The sequence below is a fragment of the Halichoerus grypus genome, chromosome 10 (assembly GCF_964656455.1).
Source record: "Halichoerus grypus chromosome 10, mHalGry1.hap1.1, whole genome shotgun sequence".
Lineage (NCBI taxonomy): Eukaryota > Metazoa > Chordata > Mammalia > Carnivora > Phocidae > Halichoerus > Halichoerus grypus.
The window spans coordinates 64,422,949-64,444,689 of NC_135721.1; the positions used below are offsets into that span (position 1 = coordinate 64,422,949).

At 35.6% G+C, this 21,741-nt stretch overlaps 1 protein-coding gene and 1 pseudogene across 3 annotated transcripts in view; both read left to right on the plus strand.

Moving 5' to 3' along the window:
• The window catches only part of RTN4 (reticulon 4), a 69,448-nt gene that overhangs the window by 12,112 nt on the left and 35,595 nt on the right, over positions 1 to 21,741 (plus strand). The window contains exons 2-3 of one of the 3 annotated variants that reach the window (XM_078056551.1): positions 7,883 to 7,939; positions 8,619 to 11,024. The exons of 1 other annotated variant lie outside the window; for it this stretch is intronic. In XM_078056551.1, the coding sequence (XP_077912677.1) occupies positions 7,883 to 7,939; positions 8,619 to 11,024 (2,463 nt within the window). The remainder of the gene's footprint in view (positions 1 to 7,882; positions 7,940 to 8,618; positions 11,025 to 21,741) is intronic. One more of the 3 variants, XM_078056552.1, reaches the window with a different exon arrangement.
• LOC118521393 (small nucleolar RNA U3) lies at positions 11,231 to 11,271 on the plus strand (annotated as a pseudogene).

Sequence of the window (21,741 nt, forward strand, 5' to 3'; positions counted from 1 at the left end):
GCCTTTTCCACTTATATTGCATACAGTAATTATTTAAGATTTAAAAATCAATTATTCTTTCAGAGAAATTAAGAAATGAGAATAATGTGTATCTACTCATATTTACCATTTCTTTAAAGAATTATGAAATGAGAATATTTTGTATTTACTAAGATATTTAACATTTTTGTTCTTTGCTTCTGAAGATCTAGGTTACTACCTGGTATCATTTTCCTTCAGTCTGAAGAACTTCATTGAACATTTATTGTAGTACAGGTCTCTTGGTGATAATTTCTTTCAGCTTTTGTTTTCATCTTTTATTATCTGATAATATTTTTATTCATCTGTATTTTTGAAACATATTTTTGATGAGTACAGTCAATCTTGTTGTTCATGGTAGTTAAGTTCTATAAAGTCACTAAAAACACTGTATTAGCAAATACTGAATCATTGCCTCTAGGGGAAATACAGGGTTAGGTTCCTGTGAATCTCTAGTCATACCATTTTTGTTAACAGTGAATATATAACTTTGTTTTACGTGTGTTTCTATTTAAAGATGCATTATTTAATGTGTATTGTTGATTTATTAACATTGAACTCATAGCCAACAGAACTGTAACTCATGCCTGAATGAAGCTTATCTAACACATGTGTTTTCTCTGTAAGGCACATCATGGCCTTCTTGTGGTTAAGAACACTAGACAGAACACTAGACAGTCCACTATTCCTAGAGGACATTTTAAATAGCAAAGTCACCAACAAAATAACAAAAAAATGCAAAAAAAATATGGCACTAAATAAACTGCAACAAGTACACTTGTTTTCAGTATGAGAGCTGAAACAAGAAGGCCTGGGGTTGCCTTGTTTGACCTCACCTGGGAACGTATGTTGGGTTCACTGCTCTGCACACGTCCACTGCTTTAAGTATCGATTTGGGGATATCAATGTAGTGAGTACACAATCGGCAAATAGGCGATCAGTGAGTAATAAGAATTGACTATATATAATTATAGGTTGGTAGATTTTCATCATATAAAGATATTATCTTTTGCATTTCATTGTTTCTAGTGACTGGTCAGGTCATCTTATTGTTGTTTGCCTGCCTGTTTCCTTTGTTTTTAAGATTTTCTGTGTTTGGTTTTCAGCAATTGGATCTCGACAGTGTACTTCTTTGTGTTTTTGTGTTTATTCTACTCAGTGTTTATTCATTGAGCTTCTTGGCTCTCTGAGTTGGTATTTTCCGTCATGGTTGTCAAATTTTAGGCCATTATATATTTATTTATTTATTTATTTATTTTTCTGCTTCAGTCACTGTTGCCTTTTTTGGCGACTCCAACTACATATACTTTAACTGCTTGATTGTCTCACAGATTGCTGAGACTCTTCATTTCTTTTTTTCCCCATGCTGAGCTTCAGTTTGAATAGTTTCTAATTGCTTGTCCTTTAAGTTTATTGATCTTTTCTTCTCCACTGCCCAATCAGCTTTTAAGCCCATCTAGTGAATTTTTCTTTCACTTAATATAGTTTTCTGTCATAGAATTTTTATTTGGTTCTCTCTTCTGGTCTGTATTTCTCTACCAAGAGTCTCTGTTCACTCATTATGCCTATCTTTTGCTGTACATACTTAATAGCTATTTTAATTTTCATTTTAATGTTTACTAATACAATGTTTACATTATTTCTTTGTTTATATTAGCTGTTTTTTCTTATATATGCTCATATTTTCTTGTGTCTTTTCATGTCCAGTAATATTTTATTCTATACTGGTTGTCATGGATGTGTTGTTAGTATTGTTCTGGAAGTCACTTAATTTGCTGGCAAATCATCTTGATCTTTTCAAGTCTTGATTTTAAAGGTAGGGTCTAGGGCAGGTGTTGGCTTTTCTTTTTCTTTTCTTTTTTTTTTTTTAAGAGTAAAACAGTAAATATTTTATTTAGGCTTGTGGGTTGTACAGGTTCTTTTGTAACTACTCAAGTTTACCCTTATAATGCCAAAGTAGCCATAGGCAAATGGACTTGGCTGTCTTCCAATATAACTTTGGCCCATGAGCCATATTTTGCTGACTTTTGGTCCAAGTCTAGACCAAGTAACCTAGACTAGGTAACCTTTAGTTTAGGGTTAAAGTAGTCTTCCTCTTAAGGTGTGCCTTTTCTGGGGTCTCATTTTTATACTTGGGGTGTTCAGCAAGACCTCTCCACTCTGGTTTATCAAAAACTTCTGGTCAGGTCTTGCAGTACAGTCTGACCTCCAAAATACCTGTTCAGCTCACAACTTTATCATAGATTCTCTGCGTGGCCTCTGTAAGTCTTGTGCATGTGCATATATGTGCAGCATAGTTGAGCCAAAGATTTAAAAGGACCCTCTACCCAGGTTTCTGGAGCTCCTTTTCTATGATGTTTTCTTTTTTATGTTATCTTGCTCTACAAATTCCAGATAACTCAGCTGCTTCCTCAACTCAGCAAGAGTGCAGTATTCCTGGGCTCCTTTTCCATGTGCTGTAGACAAAGGTCTTTCACGCAGAAAGCCAGGGCATCATCTGGTGTGCTCCCCACTTCTCAGGAATCACACCCTGTACTTCCTGTTGTCCAGTGTCTCAACATAGTTGCTTCATATATTTTGCCCTGTTTTATAGTTATTTATATTAGGTTAATCTGATAGAATTATTCTCATAGCAGAAATTCTCTATGATTTTAACATGCAGTTTATTTCCTGTGTTTTATAAATTAGTTATGATTTTTATTGACCAGTTATACTTTTGGTTGATAAACAGGTTTTGAAATGAACATGTCAAGAAAAATATTCAGTGTGAGAGTATGTGAACATTAGTGAGATTGTGATAGCATATTTTGAATTGACCAGTAATAAGTTCAAAACTGACATGCCACTTTTGCTTTTTACGAAAGTGACTTCAAAAAATAAATCTCTTCAGTGAACTTTAATTTTGAAACCGATCCTTGTGTGATGGAAATAATTAGTATTCAAAGTATGTAGCCCTGAAACAGTCTAAATTTACACTCTAGATTTAAACTTGAGTAAGGAAGTGAAACTAGGGCCAACAATAAGGAATAGTTCATTTGGAAAAAGTGGTTTTATGAAGGGTATTCATCTTTCATACTGTCAAAAGTATAGTGATTCTGTTCATTTTACTGAGGGTAATAAGGAAATAAATATCTGATTATAGTGATAGTTAAATTGTAATTTTCTAGATTTGTCATTAACTTGCTGACTTTGAATAAGTTACTTAGTTCTCTGAGCTTATATAACTGGAAATGTGGTAGATTAGCAAAAATAAGGATGAGTATGTTTTAAAAAGAAAGTAAGGCTGAATATGGCTAATTTGTTGTACTGGAGATGAGCATTCTGATATGCAGGAGGTAGAAGGAGGGGTTTGGTTAGGAAGAATTATGTTTGGTTAACATGTCATGTGAGAAGTCGTTGAAATAAGTTTAAATGGCTAACTTGGGGCCATATATTTCAGGGCTTTAGGAGTTTCAGGTCTAATTCAGTGGATAACTGGGAGCTTTTAAATGTTTTGTGCAAGAGAATATATAGAATTGTTCTTTTAGGAATATTAATTTGATGGCAATAGAGAGACTTAATAGAAGAGTTCTGGCTTCCCTTTTGCGTATTTAGTGAAAACTTGTTTATTTAAATATGCCACTGTGTTTTTACTTAGTGTGGGTATAATTAAGTCCTTAATATTATTTTTTTCTGTTTGTTCAGAATAGCGCAAATGATGTTGATTGAAGTTTCAATTTCATCCAGTAGTTAGAATTTGACATGATCATAGAAAAAGGGGGAGTTGTTTACCTTTTCTATAAACCTAGTAGTAGTATAAGTGTATATATAACATGTCTCAGTAATTCAAAATGTTACACTTTTAATATAGTGTCCCTGATTATAAAATAGTTTATTATTCACTTGTGAAGGTTAGGATCTTTTACAGGAAAAGGAAGACTAACCTAAAATCAGTAATTTTTTTCAAAACAAAGTAATTGTTTAGCCTTAGAATTTGGTAGCTTATGATATGTAAGTGTTGTCAATCAAAATTTTTCTTTAACATCCTTTATTTATTACAATTTTAAAATTCTAAATTTATAAAGTCCAGGAAAGGAAGTACTGCAGAGTGGTTAAAGAAAAGAGCCTAGATCTTTATACTCTCTGAATTCAAATCTCAGATCCATCATTTTTCAGTTTTGTGACTCTGGGGTAGTTACCTAGTTTTTATGCCTGTTTCTTCATTTCTGAAATGAGGATAACAGGAGTATGTAACTTTATAGGGTGGTTTGAGCATTGAAGGAGCATCTGAAATAAATGTGCCTGGCCAGCATTACCATCTCTATAAATGTTATTATATTGTGAAGTAGAAGCAAATAACCAAATATTTCCGATAATTACAGGGTATTTGCTGGATGACAACTTACCTTATTTCAGGAGATCAAACTTGAAGGGCTGATAAAGAAAGAAGAATTTACACCGGTTGCACTTATGCATAAACTCATCCCTCCAAAAGATAAAGCACATGAACTTGAGAGTTAGACATGTTTACATCCTTGCTTTCTGGCCTTCTAGCTCTGTGACTTAGGGCAAGTTTTTTTTAATTCCTCCCCCCCACCCCCCCACAACATTTTGAGGTAGGTACTGTTACTATCTTTATTTTACAAATGAGGAAATGACGGGGCGCCTGGGTGGCTCAGTCGTTAAGCATCTGCCCTCGGCTCAGATCATGATCCCAGGGTCCTGGGATCGAGCCCCACATCTGGCTCCCTGCTCCGCAGGAAGCCTGCTTCTGCCTCTCCCATGCCCCCTGCTTGTGTTCCTGCTCTCGCTATGTCTCTCTCTGTCAAATAAATAAATAATATATTTTAAAAAAAAATGAGGAAATGAGGCACAGAAGCGATAAGTAATATTTTTCTCAGGGTCACACAATAAATAATATATTTAAAAAAATGAGGAAATGAGGCACAGAAGGGATAAGTAATATTTTTCTCAGGGTCACACATTTTTAAGTGATGAATCTGGGATTTGAACCCAGGCAGTTTGATCCCATGATAACTTTAGGAGGAGTGAGAGCAACTCTATTTTTGAGGGCCAAATGGTAGCAACCTCTTCTGGATATTTTTTTCTAAGTGCTTTTAGAAATGCAATACTTGTTTCATGGTTAATTTTGGACTGAATCTCAATTTATGATTTTTCTTTTTTCAAAATTAATGAATATTTGAAATACCAATTTGTAAACTTTGTCATTTGACCAAGTGCCAGGAATATAGTTTTCACTGTGAAAGAGAGTCTGGTATTAGATAGGAATGAGGATACATTTTAAAAAATACTTAAAATTTTTGGCACGATTCTAGTTGTAATTTGTTTTCCCTCATAATTTTAACAGTAACATGTTTCGAGTTCACTTTCCAAGAAGACTGGCCTCTGCATTAGTGGCTTTTAATTATATTAACTAGATGAAAAAGACAGCCTTTTTGTTAAGGAGTTGCTACCTTTTATTTAGATGGAGCAGCTGTGTAATTATTTGGTTCTGCTCTTTGATCCCCAAATCTCAGTTTTATACAAGATTATAATACATTATTTTAACTAAAAGGAATTCTCAAATTCCCTCATTTTACAAAAGAGAAACTGTGTATCAAAGAAGATAACATAGTAAGTTGTCTTTCGGAAGTGTGTACACCCTGGGGCGCCTGGGTGGCTTAGTCTGTTGAGCCTCTGACTCTTGATTTTGGCTCAGGTCATGATCTCAGGGTCCCGAGATCAAGCCCCATATCAGGCTCTGAGTTCAGTGCAGAGTCTGCTTGACCCTCCCCCTCTGCTCCTCCCCCCACTCACACGCGCGCTCTCTCTCAAATAAAAAAAAAAAATCTTAAAAAAAAAAGTATACACATGTATGTTTTATAAAATCCCATAAGGTGGTTTGGCTTATTGGTTTGGATGAGTTGCCCATCCAACCTAGTGTTCTAGGTTATAGAAGACCTTTTTAAATGCATACCATGGATTTTCCCCTCATTACCCCATCTAAGAATCTTTTAGATATGGTATCATACCCAATATGGATTTATCTAAAATTTATATGACATTGTGAATTTAACTCTCTTATTCATCAAGGGGAGTATCTTTGGAAGACATGTCCATGTTCATGATAGCCACATCTCTTTGTTTTTTTCTGTTGATCAACCTTGCCTAGCTTGTCATTCCAGGTAGAAATGTCCAGATTTATTAGGTCCTCTGCACCAAAGGAATACCTTCCTGTCATTTCTCGGGCTATTTCAAATTGTCTTTTTCTAGAGGGCTTTCTCTGGTATAAACCACATAAGATCTTTAGCTCCAGATCTTCCAATTGCAGATATAAAGTGACATTGTGCAAGCTTAATATGCCAGTATGTAGTGTATTCGTTGGCTCAGGCTGCCACACCAAAGTACCATAGACTCGGTGGCTTCAACAACAGAAATTTATTTCTCCCAATTCTGGAGGCTCGGAAGTCTAAGATCAAGATTTGGGCAGGGTGGGTTTCATTCTGAGGTCTCTTTTCTTGGCTTATAGGTGGCTGCTGTGTCACTCTGTGCTCACATGGTTTCCGAATGTTGCTCAGAGAGAGGGAGAGGAGGAGCGGGGAAGTAGAGGACATGTCATCACAGAGGCATAAGCAAGCTCTCTGGTGTCTTTTCTTATAAGGGCACTAACCCTATCAGACCATGGTCCCACCGTCATGACCTCCTGTAATCCTAATGACCTCCCAGTGGGTCCCATTTCCAAATACTATCCCATTGGAGATTAAGGCTTCAGCATACGAATTTGGGGGGATGGGGACACAAACATTCAGTTCATAACATACGGGATGTAGTGCTTAAGAAAATGAGCTCTGGAGTTGAATAGCCTGGAGTCTCACTAGTTATGTATTGAGTGAGTTATTCCTCTGTGACTCCGTTGTTTTTTGGGTTTTTTTTTTTTTTTTAACCTGTAAAATCGGGGATATTAACTCCACTTATAACAATAGAGTTGTAGGGAATAAAATGAGTTCCTGCATGTAAAGCATTTAGAATAACAAGTATCCCTTGGGATGCCTGAGTGGCTCAGTGGATTCAGCATTGGACTCTTGATTTTGGCTCAGGTCATGATCTCAGGGTCGTGCTGAGTATAGAGCCTGCTTAAGATTCTTTCTCTCCCTCTGCCCCTCTCCTCAATCATGTGTGCGCTCTCTCTCTTAAAAAAAAAAAAAAAAAGAATAACAAGTATCCCTCAATGTTAATTTTAAACAAGGCTGATGATAATAATTATCTTCCTAATGACAATCAGTGTTTTCTTTGCAATTTGGACAGTGGTACATAGCACTAATGTCCTCACATACTAGTGTACAGTGACTATTAGAATGTTTTTCTTTAGAGATAGACAACCTGGAATATAAGAAAATATGGATGATTCTCTGAAAGTGTTCTTCTGAACTGAACATATGCTAATAAAAAAGGATTAAGCAAAAGTAATTATTAATTTTATTCAAATACATTTTTTTTTTTAATTTTTGGCTTTGATTAGGGCAAAAAATTTACCTGTCTGAAAAATGTGAATAAAAGTTTGGATGCCATGTGTTAACTGAGAAGAATAATATCTTAAAGCCAATTTGGTTTATGAAATTTCTTTAACATAAACATGTTATTGCCTCTTGAGAAATGATAGGTTCTATGGATATCATTTAATCATCTTTATAATATATATGATAACTTAATCTGAATTAATGGTACTACTCATAGTACTACTTTTTCTTTTCCATCTTGGCTTTTTCTTTGTAAAAGTTTTGTGTTAACTCATTACAAACTGAACCCTTGCTTGCTCCTCTTACCTTTAGTCTCCTTCAAACTCTGTCTTTATTTCTGCTGAGGTTATATTCTATTTGTTTTTCAGATGAGACACTTTTTGCTCTTCCTGCTGCATCTGAGCCTGTGATACACTCCTCTGCAGGCAAGTTCTTTCTGCTAGCCTTTTATCCTCTGTGTATTTTAACTTTAACTCTTTAGTTTTATTAACTCTGTACAGAGTGGTTTGAGTTTACTAAAAATTAGCATGGTTCCAAGAATGTTTGTCTATTGAAAAACTTGAAATTTATATTTTATATGCTGTATCCAAGAGAGAAATGGGCAGAACCTGATTAATAAATTGGATATATGCAAGGAATTCTTGGACCCTTGATTTACATTTATATATTGACTAGTTCTTTTTTCCAAATGCAGTTTACTTATAGCTGAAAAGCTTTCATAGAAATGAATGCCACTCTTTGGCATTTAATTATTCAATGTCTTTTCTGCACTGTCAAACTCTCCTCTCAAATTCTTTTGTCTTCCTCTAAAACTAGTTAGAAGTAGCTTTTCTCAATTGATTATACTTGAGGTTTTTTTTCTCAGAGACTCGATTTATGCCTTTTCATAGCATGTATTTGCCTTTGTAGCCATGCACGTTTTATTGACAATAGCTTTAATTTTTTCAGTAATGATTCAAGACTGCTTGATTATTTATTGTTATTAACATTTAATTTTAGTTAACATTAACTCTTTACTAACAGTATTTTGAATCTGTCATAAAACTTGCATTAACTCTGAGAACGCTGGCATTCTCTAACTTTCCTTTCTGTCCATGGTCACAGAAAAAATAATGGACTTGAAGGAGCAGCCAGGTAACACTGTTTCCACTGGTCAAGAGGATTTTCCATCTGTCCTGCTTGAAACTGCTGCTTCTCTTCCTTCTCTGTCTCCCCTCTCAGCTGCTTCTTTTAAAGAACATGAATATCTTGGTAATTTACCAGTATTAGCCACTGAAGGAGCACTTCAAGAAACCTCAACTGAAGCTTCTAAAGAGTTCACAGAGAAGGCAAAAAATCCATTTGTAGACAGAGATTTAACAGAGTTTTCACACTTGGAGTACTCAGAAATGAGATTATCATTCCGTGGCTCTCCAAAAGCAGAATCTGCCGTAACATTAGCAAGTCCTAGGGAAGAGAATAAAGATGAACAAGAGGGTTTAGTTAGTAATGACATCCTTCGTAATCCACAAGAGTCACCCATAGCCCTTACTAATAAATCAGTTAAAGAAGAGGACAAAGTTATGTCTCCAGAACAAACAAAGGACAGTTTCAGTGGAAAGGGAATTGCACCAGAAGCTCCTATGAGGGAAGAATATGCAGACTTCAAGCCATTTGAGCGAGTCTGGGATGTGAAAGATACTCATAAGCAAGATAGTGATGTGTTGGCTGCTGGAGGTAATATAGAGAGCAAGTTAGAGAGTAAAATGGATAAGAAATGTTTTGCGGATAGCCCTGAGCAAACAAATGATGAAAAAGACAGTGCAAGCAGTAATGATGATACTTCTTTCCCCAGTACACCGGAAGCTGTAAGAGACCGTTCAGGAGCGTATATCACATGTGCCCCCTTTAACCCGACAGCAGCCGAAAACCTTTCGACAAACATTTTTCCTTTGTTGGAAGATCATACTTCAGAAAATAAGACAGATGAAAAAAAGATAGAAGAAAAAAAGGCCCAAATTGTAACAGAGAAGAATTTTAGTACCAAAACATCAAACCCTTTCCTCGTAGCCACACAGGATTCTGAGGCTGATTATGTCACAACAGACAATTTGTCAAAGGTGACTGAGGAAGGAGTGGCAACCATGGCTGAGGGTCTAACCCCAGATTTAGTACAGGAAGCGTGTGAAAGTGAATTGAATGAGGCTACAGGTACAAAGATTGCTTTTGAAACAAAAATGGACTTGGTTCAAACATCAGAAGCTATGCAGGAGTCGCTGTACCCTGTGGCGGCACAGCTTTGCCCGTCTTTTGAAGAATCTGAAGCTACTCCTTCACCAGTGTTGCCTGACATTGTTATGGAAGCACCATTAAATTCTGTAGTTCCTGGAGCTGGTGCTTCTGCGGTGCAGCCCAGTTCACCACAATTAGAAGCTCCTCCTTCAGTTAATTATGAAAGCATAAAACTTGAGCCTGAAAATCCCCCACCATATGAAGAGGCCATGAATGTATCCCTAAAAAATGTATCAGGAATAAAGGAAGAAATGAAAGAGCCTGAAAGTATTAATGTAGCTGTTCAAGAAACAGAAGCTCCTTATATATCTATTGCATGTGATTTAATTAAGGAAACGAAACTCTCTACTGAACCATCTTCAGATTTCTCTGATTACTCAGAAATAGCAAAAGTTGCACAGTCAGTGGCTGATCATTCTGAGTTAGTTGAGGATTCCTCACCTGATTCTGAACCAGTGGACTTATTTAGTGATGATTCAATACCTGAAGTTCCACAAAAACAAGATGAAGCTGTGATACTTGTGAAAGAAAATCTCACGGAAACTTCTTCTCAGTCGATAATGGAACATGAAAATAAGGAAAAACTCAGTGCTTCACTACCACCTGAGGGGGGAAAGCCGTATTTGGAATCTTTTCAGCCCAATTTAGATACCACAAAAGATACCTTATCACCTGATGAAGTTTCAACATTGACCCAAAAGGAGAAAATTCCTTGGCAGTTGAAGGAGCTCAATACTGCAGTTTATTCAGATGATGGCTTATTTATTGCTAAGGAAGCAAAAGTAAGGGAGAGTGAAACATTCTCAGATTCATCTCCAATTGAGATTATAGATGAGTTCCCTACATTTGTCAGTTCTAAAACTGATTCTTCTCCCAAATTAACCGGGGAATACACTGAGCTAGAAGTATCCCACAAAAGTGAGATTGCTAATGTCCAGGATGAAGCTGGGTCATTACCTTGCTCAGAGTTACCTCACGACCTTTCTTTCAAGAATGTACAACCTAAAGATGAAGATAAAGTCCATGTCCCAGATGAACTCTCCAAAGATAGGTCTGATATCTCGAAGGTGCCCTTACTGCCTCCAGATGTTTCTCCTCTGGCCACTCAAACAGAAATAGGCAGTATAGTCCAACCCACAGTTCTTGTGAAAGCAGCTGAGAAAAAAACCCCTTCTGATACAGAGCGAGAGAACAGATCACCATCTGCTGTATTTTCAGCAGAGCTGAGTAAAACTTCAGGTAATCAGTCCATACATTGTTTTGTACTTTCTTGCCACCTTTTGACTGATCATGGAACATTCCACTACATTTTCTGTAGTATATTACATTTAGAGTCTCTAATATATCACATTGATAAGAATTCTTTTCTACTGTCTCCAGAAGTTTTAGTGCTTTTTTTTTTTTTAACTCCTCATTACTCGCCCTTGCTTGTATTTTTCCACACAAAGACTATACTTTCAGGGATCATTTCTGTAGTTTGTTACTTTTTTCCACACAATTATTCATCGCTCCTTTTTATGTTACACTATGTAACTAGAAGATTATATAAGAATTGGCTTCATGTCTTTCTTTCTTTTCTTTTCCTTCAGTATTTCCTCATAGCAAGAAGAGTGAGAGGTATTAAAGCAAAATATTTTCAGATGTATTTACTATTTTTTCCCAGAAATTACTTCATTTTAAATTTTTATGAAAGCACATTTCTGTAATATGTCTCCAGTATTTCAATATACTGCTGTATTTTCCAGTAATGGGTATAGAGTTAAGCATATTGAGTAGCAGACATTTTGTTGAAAAGTATAAGTTGAGGTATGCTGTTATGAATTCTTCTGAAAAGCAGGGATTGTCATTTTGTCTTTTGACGCTACATTTCCCACACACTTGATTTGTGTAGAGTGATTTGCACATGTGTTTTTTATTTAGCATTCTAATTTAGCTGTGTTTTCTATAAAAATGTGTAGTGATTACTATTTATTGAGTATACTTAGGTTTTGGAGACGGGTAGTACTGGTGGCAGAGAAACCGGGTTAGAGATTGTTGTTATAATCTAAGAAAGAGGAGATTATGACTGTTACGGCAGTGGGATGAGCATGGAGACATAGGACTTGATGTTTGATTGGATATGGACATGAAGGATAAGGGAAGAAGTTAAAGATGACTCCAGGAACCCTGAGTTCCTTGTGTTTTCAAATACATGTATGGCAGTATGAGAAACTGAGTTAGGGAACATAAGAGAATAAAGTGGGTTTAAAGAGAGAAGATAAATTCAGTTTTGAATATTTTGGTATTAAAGTACCTATGAGACTTTCAAGAAGTGATGGATGTTATACATATGAAGCTTTTGAGAGAGACCTTGGCTGTATGTGTATATTTATCATGGGCTCAGAGACCATAGTTAAAACCATGGATATCAACTAGGGAGAGCCAAGAAAAGGGGAAGCTTTAAAGGTGGAAAAATTGGTCAGCATTATCAAATGCAAGAGAGCTTGGTTAAGATAAGGATTGAGAATTTGTCAAAAAGTACGGAAGGTGTTGGCATAACAATGGCAAGGTGGTGTGGGTGGGCAGGGCTAGGGGTGAGGAGTGAAGGAGACTTGAGTAAATGGATACTAAATGTTGACAATTTTTAAGAAGTTTGAGATCTTGGGGTGCCTGGGTGACTCAGTTGGTTAGGCATCCAACTCTTGATTTCAGCTTGGGTCATGATCTCAGGGTCGTGAGATGGAGCCTTGCTCAGCGCCTGCTTGAGATTCTCTCTTTCCCTCTGCCCCTCCCCCTCATTTGCTCTTGTGCTCTCTTTCTAAAAAAAAAAAAAAAAAGTTTAAGATCTTGGAGAAAGAATGTAGCAAGAATAAGGTAGAGGATAGAGTTGAAGAAGGGCCTTTTTGTTTTCTTAAAGATGGGAGTGAAAGTCTAAATAAAGGTGCTAGTAGAAAGTCAGGAGGGGATGGGATGAGATGAGATCTAGAATTCAGGTGGAAGAATTGGCATTTAAAAAAGGAACAATTTTGGAAGACACTGATTGTAGTGAATGGAAGGGAAAGTATGGGTGTTGTTACTGCTAGCTTCATGGCCGGAAGTTGAGGGAAGAGTATGATGGTTTATGTTTATTCTTTAAAGCGGTATGTTAGGTCATTTGCTGAGAATGAACTGGAACATGCTTGGGTGGAAGAGGTCTGACTAGGGAAACAAAGGCATTGTATTAAGAGTCCAGTCAAGGTTGAAGGGTAGTCTGTATGACAGGATGATTTTTCTTTAATTGTGCCTAACATCTTGGGTATAGGTTCAGGGAAGGCAAATGCTTATATTGATTAACGCTTGTGTTTTGCTAGAGGGGTCTGGCCCAGTGAAAGGACAGTGAATCAAAGGAATTGAAGATAATAGTAGTTTGACGTGATGGACTGTGGCATCTAAGTTGAAGAATGTAAAGAAGAGAGCAGGGGGAGTTGATAGGCGAATGGTAGAACTTGTGGTCCAAATTAGATCTAAGAACTAAGGGTAAAAAGAATAAAAATATGAACACCAGAATGGTTGAAGGTTGTGGTCAAAGTAGGATTGTGCATGTGTATTTGTTTGTTGGATGTTGAACTTAGAATTCCGGATGGATTATAATGGCCAAAGTTTGGCCATGAGGCAAGGGCTGAAGTTGAGTGGGGTGAAGGTTGCTAGAGCTAAGGTCAAGTGAACCATGAAGCTGAGAAGTTGGATTGCTCTCATCAAGTCACCCAGGATGATGGCAAGACTTGGGGTAGAAAAGATTAGAAGTTAGGGACACAAGACTTTGGTTAAAGGGCAAGTGGGTCAGCTGGCAGGGTGGTAGATGGAGGCAGTAAGCAGATAGAGAATGTTGGGGCTGAATAACTAGGACTTTTGCCCAAGGCCTCTGAGATAGTCTTGAAGCAGCACTGGGGAGCTAAGAAGGGTAATGACCTCTCTCCTCCTCCCTTGAGTATGCAAGTATAAGAGAATAAACAGCCCCCATTTAGAGTTACATGGGGAAAGCAGTATCCTCAAGAAGAGCCGGGTTTTAGTGAAAGGATATAGTGGCAGGAATATTCAGCAAAGAAGCTGAAGATTAGGGGAGACAGTTCACAGTGGAATGGATTTTTTTTAAAAGAGTTATTTATTTTGGAGAGACCAAGAACACGGGGAGGGGCAGAGGGAGAGGGAGAGAATCTCAAGCAGACTCTGCCCTGAGTTGGAGCCGGATGCGGGGCTCCATCTCACGACCCTGAGATCACAACCTGAGCTGAAACCAAGAGTCAGATGCTCAACCCCCTGAACTACCTAGGCGCCCCTGGAATGGGGTTTTTTAAACAGCACAATAAAATGGCTTAGGAGTCAATGGTAGAAAGAAGACGCTGAGAATCCCAGAGCAACATGGTAATGATATAGTGTGGGTGAAGACCACAGATAAACAGTGATGTGAGCAATGGTTTATAACAGCTGGTGAACTGGTGAAGTCCCACTTTCTCTACCCAACATTGCCTCCCAGAACTTACTGTTAGCAATCCCCTAGTAGATTGGAGCACTCCGGAGTCAGCAGTTCCTTGGATTGATTTTTACTAAACCTAGGGATGTTGGCCTGTACTGATTGTGGCCTGATAGTTTAGAATTAAGTAAGGGAAGAGGGCAGTGCCTTTTTTTTTTTTTTTTTTTAAAGATTTTATTTATTTATTTGACAGAGAGATATCGACAGCAGGAACATAAGCATGGGGAGTGGGAGAGGGAGAAGCAGGTTTCCCGCTGAGCAGGGAGCCCGATGCGGGGCTCAATCCCAGGACCCTGGGATCATGACCTGAGCCGAAGGCAGACGCTTAACGACTGAGCCACCCAGGCGCCCCGAGGGCAGTGCCTTTGAAGCCTAAGTAGGGATGGTTGAAGAAGGAAGTAAAAGCAGTGGTTGAGCATTTCTCTTTAGAAAATAGTCATTGAAGTCTTTTCTCTGAGAAAACTGTTACTCATGCTTCTTTTACTCAATCTTTTTTTTTTTTTTTTAATTAAGTGTCCTAGCAGCTCACTAATGAATAGAAAGCTCTTTGGATACACCCAATATATGTATGCTACAGAAGTCATGCAAAGGAGACCCATTGTGGTGTAGTAACACTCTGGTGATGTGAGTTCTAGTCTCAGCTGTACCACTGACAACCACTTTATCTCTCTAGAAATAAATTTCCTTTCTCTGTAAGAAGAAAGGGATTGAATTAGGTCCTTGTGACTTGATGGTTTCTTTGACTTTAATCTTAATAGGCATCTGTTTCAAGCAGTGGATAGTTGCTTTACGGTGCTTTATACCAAGCATTGTACTAGTATTTTGGACGAGGTGTGGAGGAAGATGAGGACTAAGACAGTGTCTTGCCCTCAGACAACTTTCAGTCAGCTGGTGGAAACAGACTGGTAAGGACATAGCTAAACATTGTAACATGTATTATAAGGGTACAAGTGCTTCCCCATCTTCGAAAAACCATGGTTAAGTGTACTGAAGTCAAATGTACCAAAGGGTAGCAAGAGACTATTAAGAACATTAGGGCGTTGTATTCTCAGATGGCTAAAAATTACATATCATCCCTAATTGTGATATACCTAGGTGTGTTTTAAAATTTTGGCGTCATATTACTGAAGATACATTTAAACATTAAAGCATTGATAAATATTAAATAACAAAGTATTAATTTCCTCAGATAATTTATTATTCAATTTATTCTCCTTGTTTTCTTAAAATGACATTTTTTGGCAGAATTCAATTTTAATTTTGGGAAGAAAGGCTAATTTTGTAAGGAGGAGGAGCAAGACATTATGATGTAGGCTTTGATGCCTTACTGATATTTTTGGATAAAATTTGTCATGAAAAAAATGAATGCTAGTCTTCCTCTTCTCCCTTGATAAAGGAATTTTATCAGACTATTTTTAATAATAAAATGTAAATACTGATTTTTTTCAGGTCATAATTAAGAACATTTATTTTGTTTTTTTCTTTAACTGTATTTCATTGTTTAGAGGCAGGTTTTGATGATCTAGGTTCAGCATTTCATATATGTTCTTTCTTTACTTAAAAAAATCTGTGGCTAAAGATTTATGGTTTCTATTTTTATTTAAAATATATGTGATTATTATTGGCACTTAAATTTTTTACTTTTCACTCATTTTAAAAATAAAACTAACAGGTAGAAGATAAAATATTCCAATAATTGTGTACACTTATACTACATTATATAGACCAAGATAGTGAAACTTCTGAAAAGATTAGTTAACTAACAGGCAGCACTACCACATGACAATTGAAATGCTTTCCTTAGATGATGGCATGGAAGTTTGGCGTAGGAATGTCAGGTTAGGGATATAAGTGTATAATGATTGGAAGTAGAAGATCACCAACCCATAATAAGGTACAGAGAGGCTAGCTCTTCCTTGGGATATTAGGAGTGGCTTTGCAGAACAGAAGATTCTATGGAAGTTACAGATAGCAAATGTGAGTAGACACATAGGACTGTTCATTTATATAAAATATGATAAAAAGTTTTTGAGGTTCTGTTTTGGTGTATTTGGGGCAGGTATATGCGTATGGATATTATGGTCAGTTTGTAGAAACCTACTCACTTGCATCTAAGGCCATAGTGGATTTGCAGACTGGCCGTGGGTGACAAAGTGAAAAGAAACATTTAGATTTTTGTCAGAACTAAACTGAAAAACCAATCTATGCGAAAGAAGGGTTTATGATGCATTAGATGCTAAATTTTCTGTGACTGGAATTAAGTAGAATTGAAATAAACAATGGGGGCACCTGGGTGGCTCAGTTGTTAAGCGTCTGCCTTCGGCTGAGGTCATGATCCCGGAATCCTGGGATCGAGCCCCGCATCGGCCTCCCTGCTCTGCGGGAGGCCTGCTTCTCCCTCTCCCACTCTCCCTGCTTGTGTTCCCGCTCTCACTATGTCTCTCTCTGTCAAATAAATAAAATAAAATCTTAAAAAAAAAAAAAAAGAAATAAACAATGGTATCATTTAGGAGAATTTTTTTTTAAAGGATCGTTGCTTTTTAAAAATCAACTTTTATTTGGAAGTAACATCAAACTTAATTGGAAAAATAAAAATAGTGCAAGGAATGTCTTACTATCTTCATCTAAATTTAATCTATTAACATTTTCCCCATTTGCTTTATCAGTTATGACCTCCTTTATAAATAACTCGATATGGATACCTAAATACATCCTTATTTTTCCTGAACCATTTGACAGTAAGTTATATACATTGTTTTATCCCTAAATTCTTCAAAAAGGGTATTTTCTTACATAACCTCAGTATAGCTGTTAACTTCATAAATTTACATTGATAAAGTACTTTTTTCTAATCTACCATCCATATTCTAATGTGACCTTTAACCCAGTAATGTGTCCTCTACTACAAGACCCAATCTAGGGCCAAAATTTGCTTTTAGTTGTCATGTTGTTTTTGGCTTCTTTTATCTGTTACATTTCTAGTATTTATCTCTTATGACATTAACAGTTTTGAAGAACATAGGCCCTTCCCTCTCTCCCTTTTCAATAGAACATTCTAATTTTGGATTTGTCTGCTGTTTCTCAGTGATTAGATTGAGATTATGGATTCATGGCCAAAATGAAGATGATGTAGTACCCCTTACCTCTCTCATGGTATCATATCTGAAGATACCCATTATTCATGGGAATAGTATTAGAGATCAAGAGTTGGACCCTAGTTGTACTCCTTGCCTCCTTGAGGTCTTCCCATTTTAGCCTTTCAGTGGACAGAGGTAGGAAATGCTTATATACAAACATAAAATACATACAAATAAACCTAAGCACATACACATACGTGTATTTGAAATCATGAGTTCACACAGATACCTCCAATTCTGATCCATTCCCAGAAGATTATTTCTTTCTTCCTTCATTTCATATTTGTATGCTCCTTCTGTAGTGAGAACCTGGCTGCTAACACTATCAATACATTTACTCATTTGCTTAATCCTCTAATATTTCTAAGTAGTTTTAGAATGTTTTCTAATATGATTATAGTAGACACGGTAAAATAAATTGAGGGTTATTTTGCAAATCTACTACTCCAACCCTCCAAGACTGAATGTATATAGTCAAGTACAAGTTACTTGAATTAGTTTTTTTCTTTCCTCTTCCTTTTCTCTTCCCCAATCTTAGTGTGGTTATAATACTCATTTGAAATATAGTTAGATTAATTTGTTTCAATTTGCTTTCAGTTTTAGGTTTTCTTTCTATTTTGGAGGTTTTTAAATTGAGACTTTTGAAAGACTGAGAATAGAAACTGAATTCTTATCATTTTACCTGGAAAGGGGAGACCGTTATTTATGGGAAATCTTCTAAACATGAAGCAGTTTCACATATTTAGTCTCCTCCATAATCTGAAAGAAGGAACCATTTTATGGATGACAGTACCTAAGTTTGGGACTTAGTCTTGTTTCCCAAGGTTACTTAGCAAATTATATAGTAAGCACAATAATTTTGAACTTCTGTGTTGCAGACATTGGGCTAACTTTCTTATTTATATTCTTAATTCCACAAGGAAGATCTTTTTCCCAACCGGTGAATAACTGGGATTCCAACTTAGGTTTTGTCCCCTTCTCAGTTGTTTTCCATTTTGGAATGAATGGTTAGTCCTAAATTTAGCAGGCAACCAAGTTTGCTTTTCTTTTATTACATATCTGTTGTGTTGAGGCATTAACCAATGTAAGATATTTTTAAAAAGTCAAAAAAGTTGTTTATCATGTACATTTTCTTGCATGGTTTTCCATATGTAGGGATATCAAAATGAAGGTAATACTTTTGCTTCCATGTGGAGACTGAATAACCCTCTTGTGTGAACAACTGCTGTCTATGTTGTTGGTAAGCTATTGGTAAAGAAAGGTACTAATAATGTCTCTCATCAAACCACTTAGATCTTCACTTAATGATAGTGATTGCTTAATATGTTTGTTGGTTGCTTGGTTTGCCAATAACACACAGAATATTTCCTGTTTGTAAATGAGTATAGATTGTGTTTTGCTGACCTGTTGGAACTATTGGTGAATGAAGTGTAAACCACCACCACCTTGATTGTTCATTCATTATACTTAAACTATGTGATATCTAAGAATAACCAAGATGTATTGCCATTTTAATAAAAGACTCACTTAAAAAGGGCCCATTTATCCAGGTAAAGAATTGAAAATGATCCTTTGCAAATTTATATGTGCTTGTTAAATGTGTTCATGAAGAGCTTTCTTTAGATAGTGTTAATGACTTAAAACATTTTTCCGAATTTACTATATAGCCTTTGAAATGTCTCTGTAAAGCATTAAGATATTAAGGTTTGATATTTTGGTTAAAATGTATTTTTAGGGAGCATATTTAGGACACTCTTTGATAATTTTTAGTTGGACTTTAATTATGACACTGAGCAGTTAATCTGATAAAAGTAAGAAATTTAAGTACCCTGAAAAATTAAAACGCTTATTCTAACAAATTGAGTAGAAATACCTTTAACTGGAAATCTGTTAGTAAATTTACAATATAGCTAACTTAGAGATGGACTGTTGTTAATAAAGGAATCAATTATATTAAACAAATGTGACTTAAATGTCAAATTAATGGGGATTTATTTAGTGCTTACTATGGGCCCAATACAGATTGAAATAATTATGAAATATGTACCATATTTTTGGTACTATATGTACCAAAAAATAATATATATAAGAATATATTTCATAATTAACAATTATGAAATATGTACCATAAAAATTAGATAACACTAAATATAGTGTGGTTGAAAGAACTTCATTTTGGGTATCTTATAGACCTGAGTTCTAATCCTGGATTTATCAGTGATTAGCTGTATGACCTTGGGCAGATGTTTTAATCTATTTGAGCTTCAGTACTTTCAGTAGTCAGAATTTGTCTGAAGGACCTGCTGTCAGTAAAGTCAGACCAACAGTACATAAACAATCTACAGTAATACATGCTCATTGTACAAATTTGAGAAGTAAAGAAAACTATTGAGATGAGAAAAATTTGTAATCATATAGCCCAGACATAATTGTTAATATTTTAGAATATATTCTTCTAGTCTGTTTTCTGTGCATATGGATACTTTATGATGGAGTGAGAAAGTAAGTGTTTTGCCAAATTGGGATCATAGCCTACACATTGTAGCTTTAAAAAAAATTAGCAGTATCTTATATAATGCTGACATGTTCATGTCATTATTCTGCTGCTGCATGATTTTTTAATGTTTAGTGTTCCTTGGTATTGCATATAATTTAATTAGTTTGTTATTGTTGGATTCTTAGATGGCTTCTGATTTTTTAATTTATAAATAATGATGTCATTGACCTCTTTATATTTAAATATGTTTTACATATCTGAATTACTCTTTTCCATAAATTACTAGAAATAAACCCTAGGTAAATGAGTACGAGCATTTTTAAGAGTTTCGACAAAAATTGGCTGCCAGAAAAGTTGTACTGATTTTTTCCCCCTCTAAAAAAGTAAGAAAACACCCATTTCTCTATTATCACCAACAATTGATATTATTTATTCTTTTGCTCATTAGGTAATACTTCCACATTATACAAAATTCAAAGAGCACAATGACAGTAAGTCTTCTTCCTGTCTCAACTAGTCACCTCATACACCTTCAGAGTCCTGATATGTGACTTATTTCTTAGGTATCCTTCCAGACATTCTGTATTTGGCACTTAAAAAACAAACAAATAAAAAAAACCTTTACCAGTTTGATAGGATGAAGTGGTACCTTGCAGTTTTGACTTTTGATTATTAGTGAAAGTAAACATGTTCCATGTATTTATTGGCTATTTTTATTTCTTTTGTGAATTGCCTGTTCATACCCTTTGCCCATTTTTAAATTTAGATGTTCATCTGTTTCTGATTTTATGAGAGTTCTTTACAAGGGATGACAACGCCTTTTATGTTATAGTTTTCCGAACAATTTTTATTTTACTATACATTTTAATGGACATTTTCAGTTTTCACAAAGGAAAATATGTATGTATGTATCTATTACTTTATTTTTATACCTGATTCTTAGCTATTTACAATTGATTTTGAATTCTGGTCAGAGATCACATGCTTTCTTGGTGGTGGAGTTGTTTTTCTATTGCCATCAAATTCTGATCTCTAGTTCCCTAGTATCAGACAGAAAGACTCAGAAAATTGGGAACACAGTTTTTGTTGGACTGCATGCCCAGAATTAGACAATCGACTGGATGGGTGTTGGTGCCATCTAGTGTTGTATATAGAAAATAGGTCTACAGAATGCTTTATAATTGACTATAGGGAATAAATTCAGATGACCAGAGAAATTTAGTGAGTTGTGGATATTTGCTTTACATTAACAAATGACTTTAAAAATGACTTTATAAAAGGATTTTGACACATTGTACTGAATCAGACAAATGCTTGAGTCATGTTATTTTAAACATGGAATGACCTTAAAGATTCCCCCAAACCCGTGTAGTTTGGTGAAAACTTAAAAGTTTTACAAGATCTGTTCAGAGCCTAGTAACTATTAATTTTTTGATTCTGAATTTTAAAATGTTTTGGATCTTTTGGAATATGTATATTTATTTTAGATTATAATACATGAAGCCAGCATTTATTTAGTTCTTAGTAATATATCACTTTCAGTTTCTCTATGGATTTTAGTATTTGTTTTTAGCAACTTACATGAAATTGTTTATAAACTTTAAAATACTCTTATTTTTTTGCCATTTGAACTTGTGTTCCATTCATTTTCTAGACTAAGGTTTCTCCATGTCTTCAGATTCAATTTAGTAGTTAATGTTGAAGTGCTATAATTTAGTCCATAGAGGGCATTATATTACAGCTTATGGTATTAAACAGCATTGTTTAATACCTTTCAGTAATGAGACATATGTTTAGTTTTATATTTTTGTATATAGCTCAGGATAATTAAAT